The sequence below is a fragment of the Peromyscus maniculatus genome, chromosome 1 (assembly GCF_049852395.1).
Source record: "Peromyscus maniculatus bairdii isolate BWxNUB_F1_BW_parent chromosome 1, HU_Pman_BW_mat_3.1, whole genome shotgun sequence".
Classification (NCBI taxonomy): domain Eukaryota; kingdom Metazoa; phylum Chordata; class Mammalia; order Rodentia; family Cricetidae; genus Peromyscus; species Peromyscus maniculatus.
This window is the reverse complement of record NC_134852.1, coordinates 116,747,285-116,766,149: the sequence shown is the minus strand read 5'-3', so window position 1 is coordinate 116,766,149 and position 18,865 is coordinate 116,747,285. Positions and strand designations below refer to the sequence as shown.

General features: G+C 39.0%; 2 protein-coding genes across 3 annotated transcripts in view; both read left to right on the top strand.

Moving 5' to 3' along the window:
- Positions 1 to 1,303: 1,303 nt before the first annotated feature.
- On the top strand, positions 1,304 to 18,510 carry LOC102914687 (interferon-induced very large GTPase 1-like). The gene is given in 3 exon segments (XM_042281457.2): positions 1,304 to 1,438; positions 10,752 to 12,691; positions 12,693 to 18,510. Coding segments are annotated over 2 exon segments (7,305 nt in total). The 5' UTR covers positions 1,304 to 1,438; positions 10,752 to 10,753; the 3' UTR covers positions 18,060 to 18,510.
- The window catches only part of LOC102904392 (interferon-induced very large GTPase 1-like), a 110,331-nt gene continuing 92,816 nt past the window's right edge, over positions 1,351 to 18,865 (top strand). The window contains exon 1 of one of the 2 annotated variants that reach the window (XM_076549645.1): positions 1,351 to 1,438. The gene's annotated coding sequence lies outside the window, so the exon portion shown is untranslated. The remainder of the gene's footprint in view (positions 1,439 to 18,865) is intronic. The other variant, XM_076549662.1, reaches the window with a different exon arrangement.

Sequence of the window (18,865 nt, the reverse complement as noted above, 5' to 3'; positions counted from 1 at the left end):
AATAATCTGCATTTTGCCACTATCAGATTACCAAAATAGGTGGGGTTATCTGGAAAATTGCAGTTACTGAAACTGGGGAACCTTATAAATTTCTGTTATTTAATAAATCCTGATACTATGGAAAGATACAAATGTGTTTGTCTGTTTCTGGCATGGTGTGCTCCTGACAAAGAACTTGCAGGCAGAATCAGAGGCTGTCTTTCAGAGAAAGATGTATAAGTTGTCAAGTTTATATTTAGTCAGGATTCTGTAGAGGAACAGAACCAATAGAATGAATACATATTAAAGGGTGGTTTACATGATACAGTCAGGCTCGTCCAATAATGGCTATCTCAGACCAGAAAGGCTGAGTAAGTATGTCAGTCCATAAGAATGAATGTCTCAACAGACCCAATATGGTGCTTGGGGCCTGGAGGCTTGCTGGCGTTCAGTTTGTGTTAGAAAATTGAAGAAGCTGGTTCTAATATCAGGAAAGTAATGGCACAGTGAGAGTAACAGAACAGACAAACTTCCAGCAAGAATGAAGGCAGGCAGCAGAAAGCCAAACTTTCCTTCTCCCATGTCTTTTGATGTGGGCTGCCAACCAAAGGCTGTTGGCCTTGCCTAGGGTAGGTCTTAACAGTTTAAATTGTGCCCAGTGGCTTGCCTTGCAGGTAACCTTACAGGAGAAACCAGAGCCGAGACAGTGGTGGGCACAGGGCCCTACCTTGGCCAGACTGCTTAATTATGTATCTCTTTTTTTATTTTTTATTTTTTGAAAACTTACTTCCGTTAAAGACCACAAAGACAATCATAGGGGCAAACATAAGGGAGGTTGAAATATCTCTGAATCTCTTTATGCTTCTTCCCTATGTGCCCACATTGAATGAAACCTTTTCCTGCTTTTTGCTGTTAATTTGGCTCTTTTGGCTTACCAAGGATGGGTGGCAGAACCTGGCTTGTTGGGGCACAGGATGTAACTACAAGCCTGTTAACATCATTGCTGAGGCTGCCTGCTTTTTTTTTTTTTTTTTAATTTTCTTAAGCTCTGATTCTGAAAATATGACTCTCTTCCTCTTACCCACCTCCTCCTCTTGGTAGTTACTAAGATTGACACCTGGGATGCCTTCTTTTTTTCTCTAAAACTCCAATAAATCTTTCTTTAAATTTCTTCCTCAGACCATTACTGGGTTTTTCTATTACAAGAATTTACACAAGGGACCCTGATTCTCATGATGAAAGTGAAAACAGAAGCAGAAAGGAACAAAACATCAGTGAACAGGAAGGAAAAGGGAGGTGCCTGGTCCTTAGGGAGAATTCAGCCCCAGCCCTCATAGAACCCTATCTGAGCCTCAGCTGATAGTCAGCAGCCTGGCAGCCTTGAGCAAGGGGCATAATCTCCTCTTACTTCTCTCTGGAGCAACAACCTGAAGACAGGTACTGGGCTTTCAGGAGACAAGTAAGTGAAAAGGGGGCATTGGGTAGACAGATAAGTACAATAGACACAGAAACTAGTGTAGAATGAATAATGATGAAAATTAGAGACACACAGGGATTGTGACATGCTAAAGCCTCAGACAGGAATTTAACATTGCCATGTTCCCAAAACCTAAGGCTCATAGCAAAATCAGACTTTGGTCTATGACACCTCCAAGAATTAACAACAAAACAGAAATTGAATCTTTAAACAGTGCTGTACTGAGAAAGCTGGGAGCTAAAATCTGCCTCCCCTCAGCCTTCTTTTGTTGGCTCTTTTAATTTCTCTTTACAAGTTGTGTCGTTTGTTGGGATGTATCAGGGTACATTAACCATGGCTTTCCCTGAAAGCACTGAAAATTTTTTTTCTGTGATGGTCCTTATCATGTGTATCGTGCACTGGTTACAGTCCAATCATGGAGATATCTCTCTTTGTCCTCTATGATCAGGAAGTCAGCTGATTTACAGGGGCTATAAGACACTCTTAGAGGTGCCTCCTGTCCTGCTCCATTGTAATTTGTTGACCTGGGAGCAAGAGCCAATATATTGATTTACCTTTTGGTCTCTGTATCCTCATTGATTTGGGCTTCTAGCTATGATTATTGAACACCGAGACTTGTCTATTACAACAGTATTGGAGAATGAATAAAGTTATTTGTATAACATTAAGATAGATAAAATTAACATTAATTTTAAGCAATTCTTTATTCTTTTCAGACTTAGTTTCTTTATTAGAAACCATAGTTATTCTGATAAAACATAAAAATCCTTTCTCTTTAAGCAAGCATTTATAAATCAATAATACTTTCATATTTACTTAAGTGTGTGTGTGTATTGGGGATATGTGTGCCACAGCATACATGTGGAAGTTCAGTGAATAACTTGGTGAAAGTCAATTTCTCCTGGCATGTGAGTTCTGTGGGTCAAACTCATGCCCTTGCTTGCCTTTATCTACTGAGCCATCTCACTGACTCAATGTACTATTTTTAAGTTTTAACTTTTATAAACCACTTTATGATACATGCTAACTTTCAGTTTTATTCTGCCTCTTTTTATTTTTAATTTAGAACAAATTTTTACCTTAAAATAAAATATACAAATCAAATCATCTATCATCTAAAATAATCTTATTACCAAAATATGTTTTGCATTCATAACACTTTATATCTTTCTTTTTACTTGATATTCCTTAGAGTGCTACATATATTTGAGCAGACAGAATTTAGAAAACTCTTGCTTCTTAACAAGATATGTATTTCAAATGGATGCACGGGAAGCTGTATTTGAAATTCAAGCAAAACCTGTTAGCAATCCTGGAAACTTTTTCTTTTTATCCTTTTGTCTTTATGGTCCTAAATTAGCCAAGAAAGGAAACTTGCAGAGAAAGCTGTTTTGCTTAGTTTCTTTTAAGAGGGGAGAGCACAGGAATGTAGCAAATAGTTTTTACATGTTAACAACGCAATTATTGTTAAGATGTAATATATTATATAATATTATATATAATATAATAGCATGATTAAATGAATAACTTTTTAAAAGAAGTGTATGAAGTAAGCTTACCTACATTATCAATGTTACTGATATGGGGTTGTCTCTTCTAAAATTTCAATTATAAAAAAGGAAAAGTAGAATAAACATTTTTGACAAATGTTTATGTAGGTGTATTTATCATTTTTGTATGTATCACAACCTTGATGAAAAATTTAAATTTATTATTTGTACATAGGGATTATTTTTGTAAAATAAATCCATGCCAATTAATTTAATCAAACTATTTATATGCATATCAAAGATATTTGATTAACATAAAGCATTTTATTGTTTTTGGGGTTTATTATCCTTGACTATTTTAAAAAATAAAATTTAACTTATTAATTTTTATGAACATGCTTAGAATATTGAGATTTATGTAGCCTTAAGTTGATAGGTTAATGAAAATTATTTTATGAATTAAGGAGTATTTTTCTAAATGAACTATACCTGAAATAAAGTATTTTAGATGTTTATTAGTTCTTTAAAATCTTGCTTCAGGGCATAAGATATCAGCTAAGGTTGTACTTAAGCCATTTTAGTAATTTATGAAGTACTTTAAAATACCACTTTCTTGGGTTTATAGATATTAAGAGTACCTAAGGAGTATAGATGTATTAGATTTAGTAGTAGATGTATAGATGTCATCTGTGACTTTTTTTTTTTTTTTTTTCGGTTTTTCGAGACAGGGTTTCTCTGTGTAGCTTTGCGCCTTTCCTGGAACTCACTTGGCAGCCCAGACTGGCCTCGAACTCACAGAGATCCGCCTGGCTCTGCCTCCCTAGTGCTGGGATTAAAGGCGTGCGCCATCACCGCCCAGCCCATCTGTGACTTTTTTGATTCCATGTTCTTCTTTGAGTTCATTGCTTAAAGAAGTAGGTATACATCAAGATTTTTTAAATACATATGGATATGGATATGGACATTTCCAGGGCCATATGCTGGAAAAAACTATCTTCCTCTGTGACAATGTGTTTGCTCCTTTGTCTAAGGTTACTTAATTCTATTTACATCTTATACATTTGGATTCCATTGTTTTCCATTGATTTTTTGAAAGTCTCCATCAATGCAATGTGCCATTGATTGATGTATCTTTTCTTTTCTTTCTTTCTTTCTTTCTTTTTTTTTTTTCCCCGAGACAGGGTTTCTCTGTGTAGTTTTGGTGCCTGTTCTGGATCATGCTCTGTAGACCAGGCTGGCCTCGAACTCACAGAGATCCGCCTGGCTATGCCTCCCGAGTGCTGGGATTAAAGACGTGCACCACCACTGCCCGGCTGATGTATCTTTTTGCATTAAGATGTCAGTATTGTATTTTTCTCCTTTAATATTGTATACTGGTTGTTCTGTACCTTTTGTTCTTTTATATAAATTTTAGTTTATTATTCAGAAAGTAATTTGGTGGGAGTTTTGTTAAGATTATAGTGAATCTATAATGATCAAGCTGTAAAGAGCTAGTGTGATAGTTGATCTGAAGAGACAACATAACTAAGTAGAAGATACCTAGAACTTGTGCAATGCATCTGTATGGCTATGAAGACTTTTTCAGATAGGGTTGACATGTCAGGCAGTGAATAATGAGGAAGCACCTGCCCTGAATAAGGATGAGATTATCAATGGGGTAGACTGCTCCAATGAAGTAGGATGAAGGCAACACACAGGGTGTCAAGTCTTACTTTTTGTTTTTTTTTTTTGTTTGTTTGTTTGTTTTTTCGAGACAGGGTTTTGTAGCTAGAGTTTTCCTGCCTTGTCCACAGTCAGAGCAAATCTTTGTCACCCGCCAGTCCCACAGCCGCTCAGACCCAACCAAGTAAACACAGAGACTTATATTGCATACAAACTGTATGGCCATGGCAGGCTTCTTGCTAACTGTTCTTAGAGCTTAAATTAATCCATTTCCATAAATCTACACCCTGCCACGTGGCTTGTGGCTTACCAGTGTCTTCACATGCGGCTTGTCATGGTGGCAGCTGGCAGTTTCCCTCTGCCTCAGCCTTCTGCTTCCCAGAATTCTCCTCTCTCCTTGTCCCACCTATTTCCTGCCTGGCCACCTACTTCCTGCCTGGCCACTGGCCAATCAGTGTTTTTTTTATTGATCAATCAGAACAATTTGACATACAGACCATCCCACAGCAGAGTTTCTCTGTGTAGCTTTGCGCCTTTCCTGGAACTCACTTGGTAGCCCAGGCTGGCCTCGAACTCACAGAGATCCGCCTGCCTCTGCCTCCCAAGTGCTGGGATTAAAGGTGTGTGCCTCCACCGCCGGGCTAAGTCTTACTTTTAACAGTAATTGCTTCTATAGCTGTTGCCACATGCTGACGTTAGAGTCCAGCTCTTCAGATATTCAAATGGACTCAATTCCAGCAACTCTCCAAGGCTTTCAGCATTAGTTTGAGAGTGCAAAGGCATCCTTCCTGGATTGGGAAATAGTTCTCAGCCTCTGTAGCATGTAGTTGAGCATTGTCCAACTACCCTATTCATACCACATGAGCCAATGTAATGTTGCATGAATCCTATTTGATCTAATAATAAAAACCCAGAGCCAGATATCAGGGTACATACTGGAAGATCAGAGAGACAAAGGAACAAGCTACTAGAGAGACTTCTTTTCACAACCAAATCCTCAGGTCAAAAGAGGGTAAGCTCCTATCTCTACAAATCCTCAGACTGAATGGCTGAGATCCTATCTCCACTTTCCCTATATTCCTGCCTCCACCTCCCTAGTGCTGGCATTAAAGGTGTGAGCCATGACCACTACCTGGCTCTGCTTTTCTTTTAGACAGATTCAATCTCATGTAGCCCAGGGTGGTGGCCTTGAACTTCTTGTCTTCCTGCTTTCTCCTCCCAAGTGCTGGGATTAAAGATATGTGTGCCATCTGGCCATCCCTTCCTTCACATTTGGTACACTTATGAATGAGTACTTACTATGTTTGTCCTTCTGAGTCTGGGTTACCTCACTCAGGATGATATTTTCTAGTTCCATCCATTTGACTGCAAATTTCTTGATATTATTGTTTTTTACTGCTGAGTAGAGGCTAGCTAACAGGGAAAGACCCTAGGAGGAACACATGGATGTCCCAGAAGGAGAAGTGAATGAGATCTACATGAGCAGACTGGATGTGGGGTGGTGGTGGCAGAGGGTGAGGATGGGGAAAGAGAACATAGGGAAATGGGAGGGTCAAGCTGGAACAGGGACAAAGTGGGAGGGCAGGGAGGGAGATACCATGATAAATGAGGACATCATGGGAAAAGGAAAAGGCAAGGTGCTGGGAAGGCTCTCAGGAATCCACATGGATGACACTACTTTGGACTGCTGGCAATGGTCCAGAGGGTTCCTAGACTGGTCTGCTCTGGTGACCAGTGTAGCGAATACCCTAACTATCACCATAGAGCCTTTGTCCAGTGACTGATGGAGACAGATGCAGAGATCCACGGCCAGGCGCCAGGTTGTGCTCTGGGAATCCAATTGATGAGAGAGAGGAGGGATTCTGCAGGCAGGGAACGTTGAGATCATGAAGGGAAGAAGTGCAGAGATGTCCGGCTACACTATTGGAGGCCCATGAACTGTAGACTAGTGGCTGTGAAGCCCCCACGGGACTGGACTAGGCCCTCTGGACATGGAAGTTGGTTGTTTGGCTCGAACTGTTAGGGGAAACCCAGGCAGGGGGATGGGATCCATCCCTGGTGCATGTGCAGGCTTTTGGGAATCTGGTGCCTGTCGCATGGCACCTTGTGCAGCCTTAGTACAGTGGGAAGGGCCTTGGATCTGCCTAGGCTCAGTGTGCTGGGCTCTGCTGACTCCCCATGGGAGACCTTGATTTGGGGGATGTGGGGATGTGGGATGGCTTGGGAGGGAAAGCTGGGAGATGGGAGGAGGGAAGAGGTAGGATCTGTGATCTGTGGGTGGTATGTAGAGTGAGTAGAAAATTTCTTAATAAAAAAAAATAAAATAAAAAAAAGATGTGCAGCTAGAGTTTTTCTCTTCGGATCGTGCCAAGCCCCGGCAGTCCTGTAGCCCACTTACAAAATAAACATACAGACACTTATATTATTTAAACTGCTCAGCCATTAGCTCAGGCCTACCATTGTCCAGCTCTTACTCTTATACTCAGCCCATTTCTGTTAACCTATATGTCACCACGTGTTCCGTGGCTTTACCTGCTGCCTTTACATGATGCTCCCTGGAGGGCAGGCTGATGTCTCCTCCTCTCTGCCTCCCTGTTCTCTCAATTCTCCTCTCTGCTAGTCTCGCCTATACTTCCTGCCTGGCTACTGGCCAATCAGTGTTTTATTTATCCATCAATCATCCACAGTAAAGATGTGTGTGCCACCACTGCCTGGCCGCTATGATTAACTAGCGACTGGTTCTGCCCTCTGATTTTTAGGTAAGCTTTATTTGTTAGAGTGTAAATAAAATATCACCACAAAGTAATAAATCTAGTTTTATTATTTAGTTGTTTGTACATTCTGTTGATTCTTTTCATCTAGGGAACCATAGGGCAATTGGAATTTTAAGAGCATAAATTAAGGAGTATGGTTTCATAAATTTACATACTCTTTGATCTATCAAAATTTTAGTCTTCTTTAAATTAGACTGTACATATTTTGTTATGTTTACATTTAACTGTTTTTGTTGGTATTCATGTAAATAGTAATGTGTTTTTAATTTGAAATACCACTAACTTATTCTTTGTTGACATACAAAGAACAATTTTTTTTTTTTAATTTTAACCTTATAATAGGAGATTATTTTAGATTCAGGTTAGTTAAAGGTAGGTTTTATTGTTCACTCTTCAGGATTTCCTACATATTAAGTCATATTATCTGTGAATAAAGGTAGTTTATTTTTTAGTTATTACTTTCCTGTATACACATTGTATTTGCTTTTCTTACCTTGTTTATTATCTAGTACTCTAGGTTGGCTATTGAATAAGAGTGATGAGAAGTTGGATCCTTGCTTTGTTCCTGATCTTAACAAAAAGCATCTGGTTTCTCAATATTAAATATAATATGAGCTCTGTTTTTTGGATATGCTTTTTATTAAATTGAAACATTTTCCCTCTTTTCCTGTATGCTGAGATTTTAAAATCATGAGTGAGTGTTGTAACTGATAAAAAATGCCTTTTTGTCTGATGGATATAATCATGTGATTTTTCTTCTTTAGTGTACTGATATGATGTGTGTTCATTGTTCTTTACCTGTTAAGCCAATTTGCCACATCTAGATAAATCCCAGTTGGCCATGGTGAAAATTCTATTATTTACTGTTGAATTTCATATAATAATTGCTTCTGACAGAAAAGAGATATTTGTTTATTTAATGTCTCAGTCAGGATTTGGAAGTCAGGTAATGATGGCCTGAGAAAATCAATTAGGAGTTATATGTTTTTATTTTTAGAAAAAATTATTTTAAATTTGGTATCATAATTTCTTACATACTTCACATAATTCACTGATGTAAACTAAGCCAAGTGTTTCTGTTTTTGAAAGTTTACTCATCATTGATAAATAGAAAACATATAGGTAAATTGAGATAATCTCATATTTTTTTCATTTTTTTGTTTTTTATGGGAATTAAACCTGGACCCTCTCCCATGTTAAGCATGTGCTCCAATGCTGAGCTCATTGCTGACTATATATGATCCTTTTTGTATGATCTTTGTCCTGTTCTTCTATACTGTCAATTGAGTGACACTAATGCCGCATCTTAAGATTGACCTTACTTCTGGCTTCCAAACCCTCATTCTTCATTTCAACCTGAGATTTCACAAGGCTGCATACAGCACATATATATCTACCAATATGTGAACCATGACAAGTCAATTCATCTTCCAAAAGTTATAGATAGTTCTTCTCTTAGTCAGGGTCCTCACCAAAACTGCCCACAGCACTCTAATTGTTGTAATGTAGGCTTGATCCCCTCTGTTCTTCCAAATTCTCTCCAATACTTATTTGTCATGCTGCTTCCACCTCATCAGGTGTTTATCATAACACTTCAGCTCCCCAGGTGTTTAGCATAACACTTATGCTCCGCTCATCAGTTTCTGTCTTCTTCACTCAGTTCTATAACAGACTAGCTGAGAATAAAAATTTACAATAAACAGAATTTAGGGCTTATAGTTCTGGATACTAGGAAATGTAAGATCAGTGCACAGGCACCTAGAATGAGCCTTCTTGTGTCTTCATTACACACAGGCAGAAGGACAAAAAGGCAAAAAGCAGTTGAACTCATCATTTGATAATGATGTTAATCTCAACTTTTGAGATAAGGTTATTGGTGAGCAGAGAGGAGTAAGAGAGAAAATTAGAATTTAAAGAATACAATCACTAGGCATGAGATTAATAATCACAAAACTGGGTCTTATAAGGAAACTAAACCAAAAACATGTCTAACATTCTTATCTACATTTTGATATGACAAATAAATTGAATGGTTTTGTTATATCACCCTACACAAAATAACATATAATCAAATATGTAGTAACCTAATTCACTATCCTCTGTAGTTGATAAGAAGCACACAATGAAAAGCCTGTACAATTTAACTCCTACTTAAGAAACTTCCAGTCACTCTCCACTATGTAACTTTGAGAACAAATCCTCCTTTGCTTGGTACTCAGTGTTTGTTCCATTTCTGAGTTATTTTCTTATGGACATGAGAATTGGGAAACACTGGTAGAAGACTCTCTGTCTGGTCTTTCTCTCCTTAATATTTCCAAATGCCTCAACACTGGCAGTACTTATAGGGGCAATATATGGGTAAAGCAGTTTTACAAGGTACGACATAGACACCCTAATAATAATGAATTATAATTGATTTCAAAATGAATCTTAAAGAGTAGAGAAGGAAGAAACAACAGATATAATGCCTGTTATAGCCAATAAATGCATATGAAGGCAAAATGTAAGAAAGACCTCACAGTGCTGAAAAGAAAACAATATTAAAGGGAGATTAGAGAAGTCATTTGTAAGCCATGGGGTACTAAATTAAGTAGAACACAGATAAATATGAAGGTGCCTCTGAATAGGACAGAAATTATAGAAAATTAAAAGCATAAGTAACATGTGCAATTGAAGCATGTACAACCTCATTTGTCTTATAGTTAAATGGCCTGAGGGTGTGTGTGTGTGTGTGTGTGTGTGTGTGTACACTGGAAAAAATGAATTGGAGAAAATAGTGGATAGAATATATCTATACAAATATGTCTGGCACCCCTGCAATGGAAGCTGTACAATTAGTAGAAAGATAATATGTCAAAGAGCAAAATGAGAATCACAAATAAACAAGCATTAACCAAGGTAGAGGTGCTTTTAGAAGCATGGGAGACAAAATCAATATTGAATGATTTAAGATGAACTGACAAAAATTAGGAATGGAACAAGTAGATACAAGTTTCACAGAAACTAATACAGAAAAGCTAAAGAACTGAGGAAAAAGTCTAGTTTTAGAAATGAAAATCAACTAACATATTTTTGCATTTGAATCATTGATTTGATTCTTGTCATACCCTAGAGTTTATGGAGGAGGAAGTGCTATAATACAGTCTATTACATTGCATTTCACAATGACAATTAGATACATGAGCCACATTTAGTACACATGTTGAAAATGTGACAAAGATACTAATGAAAATACAAACTTCACAGTTAAAGGCAAAAATGAGAAGTTCCTGCAGACTTATAGACTGGGGACACTCATTATATTAGCCAAGAAACTAACACTATCAAAAGATAGGACATAGACTAACAAAGTGCCTGTTCTTCACACAGCCATGAACACAGAAGAGAATTTTCCTGATAAATCTCAGCCCAGAGGGAGAAGACAGCAAGATCTCCAGGAGATGCTGACAGAAGTGGGGTTGTCTGTTGACTACTGGCTGCCTATACTTCAGCAAGACCTGGGTGTGACCTGTACCCAGGCCTTACAATACTTAGAAGAAAGAGACCTCCAGAAGCTGAAGTCCCAGACACAACACTCATGGGAGAAAAAGGCTCTGAAGAAACTGCTTGAGCTTTCATGGCCAAATAGTGTTGCAGAGTTCCAGGAGACTCCAGGGGAGATGATAAAGAACAGGCAGAGGCAGGCAGGACAGGCACTGCAGGAACTGAGGGCCTTGCAGTCAGAAGGGAAGAACAGACAGGAAGAGGCAGTGAGAAGGAAAGAAGCAGAGCTGAGACAAGCAATGGAGATCCCAGAAGAGTGCTGGCCAGGGCCTGAAGTGCGTCTGAAAGATGTCACTGAAACAATGGAGAGACAACTAAAGGATTTGGAGCAGAAACTGATCAACAGGGGAAACCTTTCTGATAGAGACCTGGTAAGATGGGCATCTGGAGGGCTGGCACTGCAAGGAATTTTTAAGACCTGCCACCAGAAGGACCTGGTAGCAAGAAGAGAAGAACTGCTGAGAGTTCCCAAGGAATTCTTCCTCTTTGGACCTGAGCAAGGAAAAAGGATGGAAGCAAAAGAATTCACATCATCTCAAGCAGAATCCATGTTCACCAAAACTGTGGAGAAGCTGGGATTTGGAGCAATGATATCAGCCAAGGATGGACACTTGGGATTTAGTCTAGAAGGTGGTAGAGTTCAAAGCAACCACTCAGAATCTAAAGATACCCACCAAACAAATTCAGAACATTCTTATTTCTGTTCAGCCAAGTTCAGCTATGTGCCTCTAGCCTCCTTCCACTTTCGAGCTGATCAGCTTCAGCTCTCCACTGCTGCTCTCAAGGAACTGAAAATCATTGAAGAACAGCTGGAACATACTGATGGACCAGGCAAATTCCTTGTAGTGAGGAACAGGACTGAAAAATTCTTCAACAGATTTGGCTCTCATGCTAATCAAGGACCTCTGCACCTTGGGGGAATCTACTGCTGGAAGGCCATTTCAGAGGGTTTCAAAAGTGACCAGCTGGATCATGTGAAGCAGCAGACAGCAGCAGCTTTGGATAGTTACATAAGAGGGAGTTCCAGTGGCTTTGGGATTGAAGTTGTTGAAAGGACAACAGCATCACACTCACATTACGTAAGATCCTGCAAGAATGCAACTAATCAACAGCTCCAAATCAAAGTCCAGTTGTCTGTGGCCCAGATAGGCGGACCAGCAGAAGCAAATGGAATTGTCCAGTGGACAACTGGCCTTCTTGCCAGCAACAAAACCTGGTCTGTCATTGACCAGGGACTTCAGTTGGTTCCTATTTGGGACATCATCCTCAGCAGCCACAGAAATGATTTTAAGGAGGCCTTTCAAGTGGCTAAATGCCTGAAAGACAGCTACATTGCACTGGCTGGCCTTGCTGCTCAAATCCAGGATGAAGAATATCTCTACAATATTGGGCAAGAAATTACACTTTTTCAAACAAATATGAATTTCCAAGAGGTTTCTGATTATGAGGGGAAACTTAAGAGACTAATAGATTTCATGACAGCATTGAGTCAAAAAATTAGAAGTTATGACATTTGGGCTTATATGTTTTCCACAGATTGGCAACTGCAGAATTTTCTACTTAGCACAATCAACTTTCTCAAAGAAGCAGCCACTTATGTAACTCAGTTTATTAATGCTCAGCTGTGTAGACTTGTAGAACCTCGTGTGTACAAAGTGACGAACTTTCCATGGGCATCATCTACCATGGAGTCAGTCTACCAGTCAGAGTCAGAGGAAGAAAAAGTCAAAATCACCTCGTTTTCTGAATTCCTTAAGGCCTTAAAGGAAATTAAAAAAAACTCTAGTAGGAGTAAATATGAAAAATAAATCCTGGCAAACAGTGGAAGCAGCTCAAAGAAAGGCTACATGTAACATCACCACAGCTCTGAGCTCCTTCTTGAATTTCCTCAAAGAAGCAGAGCAGCCAGACATGCAGCTGCTACTACTCTCCATTGCAGCTGGTGCAGGCTATCAGCTGGAAAGCAATGTTTTTCAGCCTCTCCTGGGTTGCACTGAGATAAACTTCTTCATGAAGGAAATACAAACTGTCCAACATAAATACCAAGAACTTAAAAATATTTGTAGTTACAGAGCCCAGGCATTCCTGGTCCTCCGAGCTCTGAGAGCCACTGTTGGAACCACAGATGTTTCTACAGGTGAGAAAAGACAACGTTTGGCATTAGTAAGACAACATGTAGGACAATTGTTGTCTGAAGAAGTTGCAAACATCCTCATGAAACATGGAGCACATCATGACTGGGAAAAACTTGAAAATGATTTGAGATTACTCATTCATGAGGACTGTGAAGCCACCACTGCTTCTTTGCAGATGGACAGAGTGAAAAAAAAATTGCAAAGTCTCCGTAATGAAATTAAAGGGTCTTATAAACAACTAAGTATTGAAAACAATAAAAAGGGAGTGATGGACAAAGAATCTTTCATACACTTACTCCAACGTCTAGGCCTAGATCATCACTATCCAAAAAAGATGAGCAGAGCTAACTTCCACCACATCTACAAGAACTCTGTACACAAGTTCCAGCCAAGCTCTGAACAGGAACTTCCTTTCTATTTCCTGCAAAAGCTACTGATGCTGGATTGCAGGTTGAGACAACTGATATTCAAAGATGATGGAAAAACAGAATACCAGGTCTCTAGAAGTTCCTGTAATATGGATAATGATGTTTTTGATCCATATGAAGAGTTATTTGAAGAGAGTGAAGATATTGTGAAGTCATCTGCCAAAATGTCCCAGCCTCACATTCACCCAATGGACATTCAGATGGCCATTTTTCACTGTGCAGATGATCTTGCCAGGCAGTATATTTTGTCCAAACTTTCCATTTGTCAATTTGCACTCCCCCTTGTGGTGCCAAATCCCAACACTTCTCAGATGGAATTCTCTCTCTGGTCTCTCAGACAAATTAGGAGAAGTTGGCAAGAGTCAAGTAAATCACCACAGGACAAGAGCTACAGTCACAGGAATCAGCAGATGTGCTGTGTCTCTACCCCAATTGTGTCCTTCATTAGAGTTGGAAATGGCCTCTCTGCTTCCAAATCTCAGATCATGAACTCTCTCCTCAGTAAACGGAAACATGATGTGTTTTTTCACAGACACTGCAGAGGAAGCAGCAAACACTGTCTCCTGATGGAGGGAGTGGTAGAGATCTCCTGGTTCTGTCCTGGGGGCCAAGGTGAGGACAGATTTGACAAGTGTGTGACTTTTACCAATCTTCATGGAGATGCCAAGGAACATAGACAACAACTCAGCTTCCTACAGGATGTCTCTTCTCTCATTGTGATCCTCATGTCAGCTTCTGATGACAATAAAGAAAACCAAAATCTTGTCAGACACTTGTGTCAGTCATCAACACCTCTGATCTGCTTGTTGGATGATAAAAAAAATGTGTTGGGCAATAATTCTGGTAGAAGAGTAAGAATTGGCATCAGGAATAGAAATGAGGCAGAATTAACTGAGGAACTCACAAATGCCATCAAACATTTGCTAGAACTCTCTGATGCTTCACTCAGTTTAGAAGACTGTTCACAGATGGCTCGAAGACAAGGATTCCTGATTGATGAAGACCAGAAAGACTGCAAGGAAGCTAAAGAAAAGGCTGAGATTATAATGGCCCTACTAGCAAAACAGACATTATCAAAGATAAAGGGAAACTTACTGCCTCTTCAGGGACAACTCTGGCATACTTGGTGTAAGAAAGATAAAGAACTCTATCATCTGAGAGAAAAGGGAAATCGGAGCATTGAACAACATAAAAGTGACATAGATACTCAGAAACAAAAAATACGATATCAACAATCAGAAAAAGCGCTTCCTCTCAATGGTGTAATGCGTTCTTTCCTTAAAATCCTTCAAGAACACAAAGAAGCTCCATCTAAACATTACGTCTTGCACTGGTTGAGTTTTTTTTTACACAACTTAACCAAAGGACATTTGGAAAAATTACAGCAGAAACAAAGGTCTTTGTGGTCAATGGTACAAACAGAAAAACATAAGAAATATAAAAGCAACTCCTTGACAGTCTTGCAGAATCAGATAGAAGCCATCTCCACAGAGATTCATGACTGTACTTTTGGAATTGAGCATCTTCTCCGAGAAGTTGGCCAGATCTACGAAGCTCTGGAAGAAACTTCTTCCACTATAGATAAAAGTTTTCTCTCTTTCCCTGAGATTGCTGCAGACCTGATGGTAGCTGGTGTTCCCATTGAGCTCATGGATGGGGATGCTTCTTATGTACCCCTAAAATGGGTGGCAGCAATTTTTGACAAGATCTCAGAAAAACTTGGAGACAAAAGGCTGTTTGTTCTCTCTATCCTGGGACTACAGAGTTCAGGGAAGTCCACGCTGCTGAATGCCCTGTTTGGGCTACAGTTCTCAGTCAGTGTTGGTCGGTGCACCAGGGGGGCCTATATGCAGCTTCTGAAGGTAGATGAGAAATTCACAAAAGAACTTGGCTTTGATTATATGCTAGCAGTAGACACAGAAGGCCTTCGAGCTCCAGAGATCAACAACAAATCCCAGAATCAGGACAACGAGTTGGCAACATTTGTCATTGGTCTTGGAAACTTGACTCTGATCAATATTTTTGGGGAAAATCCATCAGAGATGCAAGATATTCTTCAAATAGTCGTCCAGGCCTTTCTGAGAATGAAACAAGTAAAAATCTCTCCCAGTTGCCTCTTTGTTCATCAGAATGTAGGAGAAGTTACAGCAAAAGACCAAACTATGGAAGGACGAAGGAGACTGGAGCAGAGACTGGATGAAATGACAGCATTAGCTGCTGAACAGGAGGAGTGCTCCAACATAACTCGCTTCAGTGATGTAATTAAATTTGATGCTAGTAGTCATGTCTACTACTTTGCTCACCTCTGGGATGGCAATCCCCCAATGGCTCCCCCTAATCCTCAATATAGCCACAATGTCCAGGAGTTGAAGACTGGAATTCTTAGGATTGCCCAGGAGGAATCCAGGGGAAAGATCATGAAGATCTCAGACGTAAAATTCCGAGTTCAAGATTTGTGGAAAGCCCTTGTCAGTGAGAACTTCATTTTCAGTTTCAGAAACACCAAAGAAGTCATAGTCATGAGTAAATTGGAAACCATGTATAACAAGTGGACCTGGGAGCTGAGGAGTCACGTGCTGGATTTACAGAATCAGCTGAACAATCTGATTCAGAATGGGAAAATCTTGACACTCACAACCAATGAACTGGAAGCTCCAGTTAACAACAAATATGAAACCATCCAACAAGACTTTAACAAATATTTTGAAGAAGACCCAGATAGTGAGACATTGGTTCAATGGAAAGCAAATTTTGAACAAAAGCTACAAATGCTTAAAGATGCTCTTATTTCAGACATCAGATGGAAAGGCAATGAACTCATAAGTCTTAAACAAAGCCAAGAAAGACTAGATAACCAAAAGTCACAATATGAAAAGGAATTATTAGAGAGGAGCCGAAAGTTGGCTTTAAGTGTGAAGGGTAAAGAATTAAGTGATAAAGAGTTGCATGAGAAATTTGATCAACTTTGGACAAATTGGATTGACAATGTGTCTGTGACTGCACCTCCTGTCAAAGAGCCTAATATTGATTTGGATTCTGAAAATATTCTTCTGGAGTATTTCAAGAAAGAGAAAAGCATTGTTGAAAGACTAAAAGTAAAGTCTGGAGAGATGTTTGAAATCAATTATTCTAAACATGTCCAAATGAAAAAAAAATGTATTATATTTCCAAAGAGTTTAGAAACCTGCCATAAAGAGTCCATTAATAAGACTACTATTAACATTAATTTAAGAGTCAATGAAACATTAAAGAACATTTGGATTCAAAAGCGTGATTACAGTCAGAATGATTTTCATGAGATCCTGAGGATAATAGAAAATGAACTGAAATCTGTACCCCCTGAAGAAGACTACACATTTACCAGAGACTACACCATTGACTTTTCCTTATGGTTATTCCAAAGAGCATCTAAGAGTTTCAAGGAAATGCACAAGGCATTCAAGAGTGCAAATGATCCTGTGAACTACCTTGAGAAAAAGAAAGATGATTTCTTCATGAGTTTTAAGATCTCCTGCCAAGGTGCCACCTCCATCACATCCTTTGTTGACTTCCTGTGGCTAAAGCTCACTCCTGCTATCTCCGACACCATATGGGATAAAATGGGTCCTAAAATAGCTGGGGATATGAGAGCTACCTGCCCTGCATTCAATGGAAACAGGGCTAACCTGGAGAAGCATATTCTCTACTCTCTAGCTGAAGAAGAAAATTTTGATAAGTATTGGCAATACATTCATCATCCAGAATCCTTTTTCAGGGATTACATTAGTGACCACATTAGAAGATATTGTTTTGAAAAAGGAAGTGAAAAAGTAATGACCTTTTTAAAAATAAGTTTAGGTGACATCAAGAATGCCATCTTCACAGCCATTCATAAGTCCACAGCTGTTGCTAAAGATAAAGGCAGTACTGCTTCTGCCTGGTTGGATTTGTTCTGTGATCACCTAGGGAGCAACTTGATCTTTCCAAGAAGAGACCTGATAAGCATTGAGCACCAGGAGATAAAGGATACTGAGTTTCTCAAAGAAGCTATGAGTACAGCTTTGGATACTGCAATAAGAAAAGTAAAAGAGAACTGTTCACATAAGAACATAGCTGAAATGGTTCCTGACATTGAGAAACTTCTCTCTGAACATCTCTGTGGCTGCTGGAAACAGTGTCCTTTTTGTAAAGCAATTTGTACCAACACCATTTCCCAACATGAAGGAGACCATAGTGTCCCGTTCCACCGTCCTCAGGCTGTCAATGGATGGCATAGATATAAAACAGACCACTTTGTTATTGACTGCTGTACTAGTTCAGTAGCAAGTGATCGTTCATTTATTTTAAATGACCTCCAGAAATTCCCATACAAGAAATACCGAGAAGCAGGAGGTAACTTTGCCACGTGGAGCATCACCCCAGACTCATCTACCCAGCCATATTGGAAATGGTTTGTCTGTCACTTCAGATCAGAGCTAGAAGAGAAATATGGAAAAGAATTTACAAATACAGGAACAATTCCAGATTCATGGACCAAAATCACAAAGCAAGAAGTACTTGATGACTTGAAAAATAATATTTGCCACAAATAGAATACTGGTACTGACATATTAATTTCACATTATCTAAGGGAGTCTAATATCAATTTCTAACACATATTTATGCTTCTACCTTATAAATTACTAAAAAATAAATCAGTTATTATTTCAAGATTTGAAGATTTTTGACTAAAATGACTTCATTTCTCTGGGACTTGATATCTTCTACTTTATACATAATGTACTAAATATGTTAATGTTTTTGCTTGTTTACTTTGATTTTTATTCTTGGAGTTGGGAGTGTTGTGGTTCTCATGTATTTCTTATTTTTATTGTTTATGTGTGTGCTTATTTGAAAGAGAGAAAAATAAAAATTGTGTGGTTAGACAGATGGGGAGAACATGCAAAGAATTGGGGAAGGTGGAGAAACAATATCAAAATATAGTATATAAACAAGATTTTCCATAAAATAAAGACTATAAAATATTAAAAACCTGGTGTTGCATGTAGGTCTGAGAAGGAATCATTCATGGAATTACATTATGGTGTTCAGGTAATCAAGGCTAATGTTCAACAATGATTGTCAGTTTGACATTATCTGGAATCACCTAAAAGACCCAACTCTAGATTATCAGTGAAAGGTAATTTTAGATTACATTAGTCTATGCCTGGGAGAGATGATAAAGATTAGATTAATGGAGGTGGGAAAACCTTTCCTAACTGGGAAGTACCTTTTCCTGAGCTGTGCAAAAAGGAGAAAGTTACCTGAGCACTGACCATATATTGCTCTCTGTTTGTTGACCAACAATGTGGTGAGATCATCTGGCTCAAGTTCCAGTGTCTATAATTTCCCCCACTCT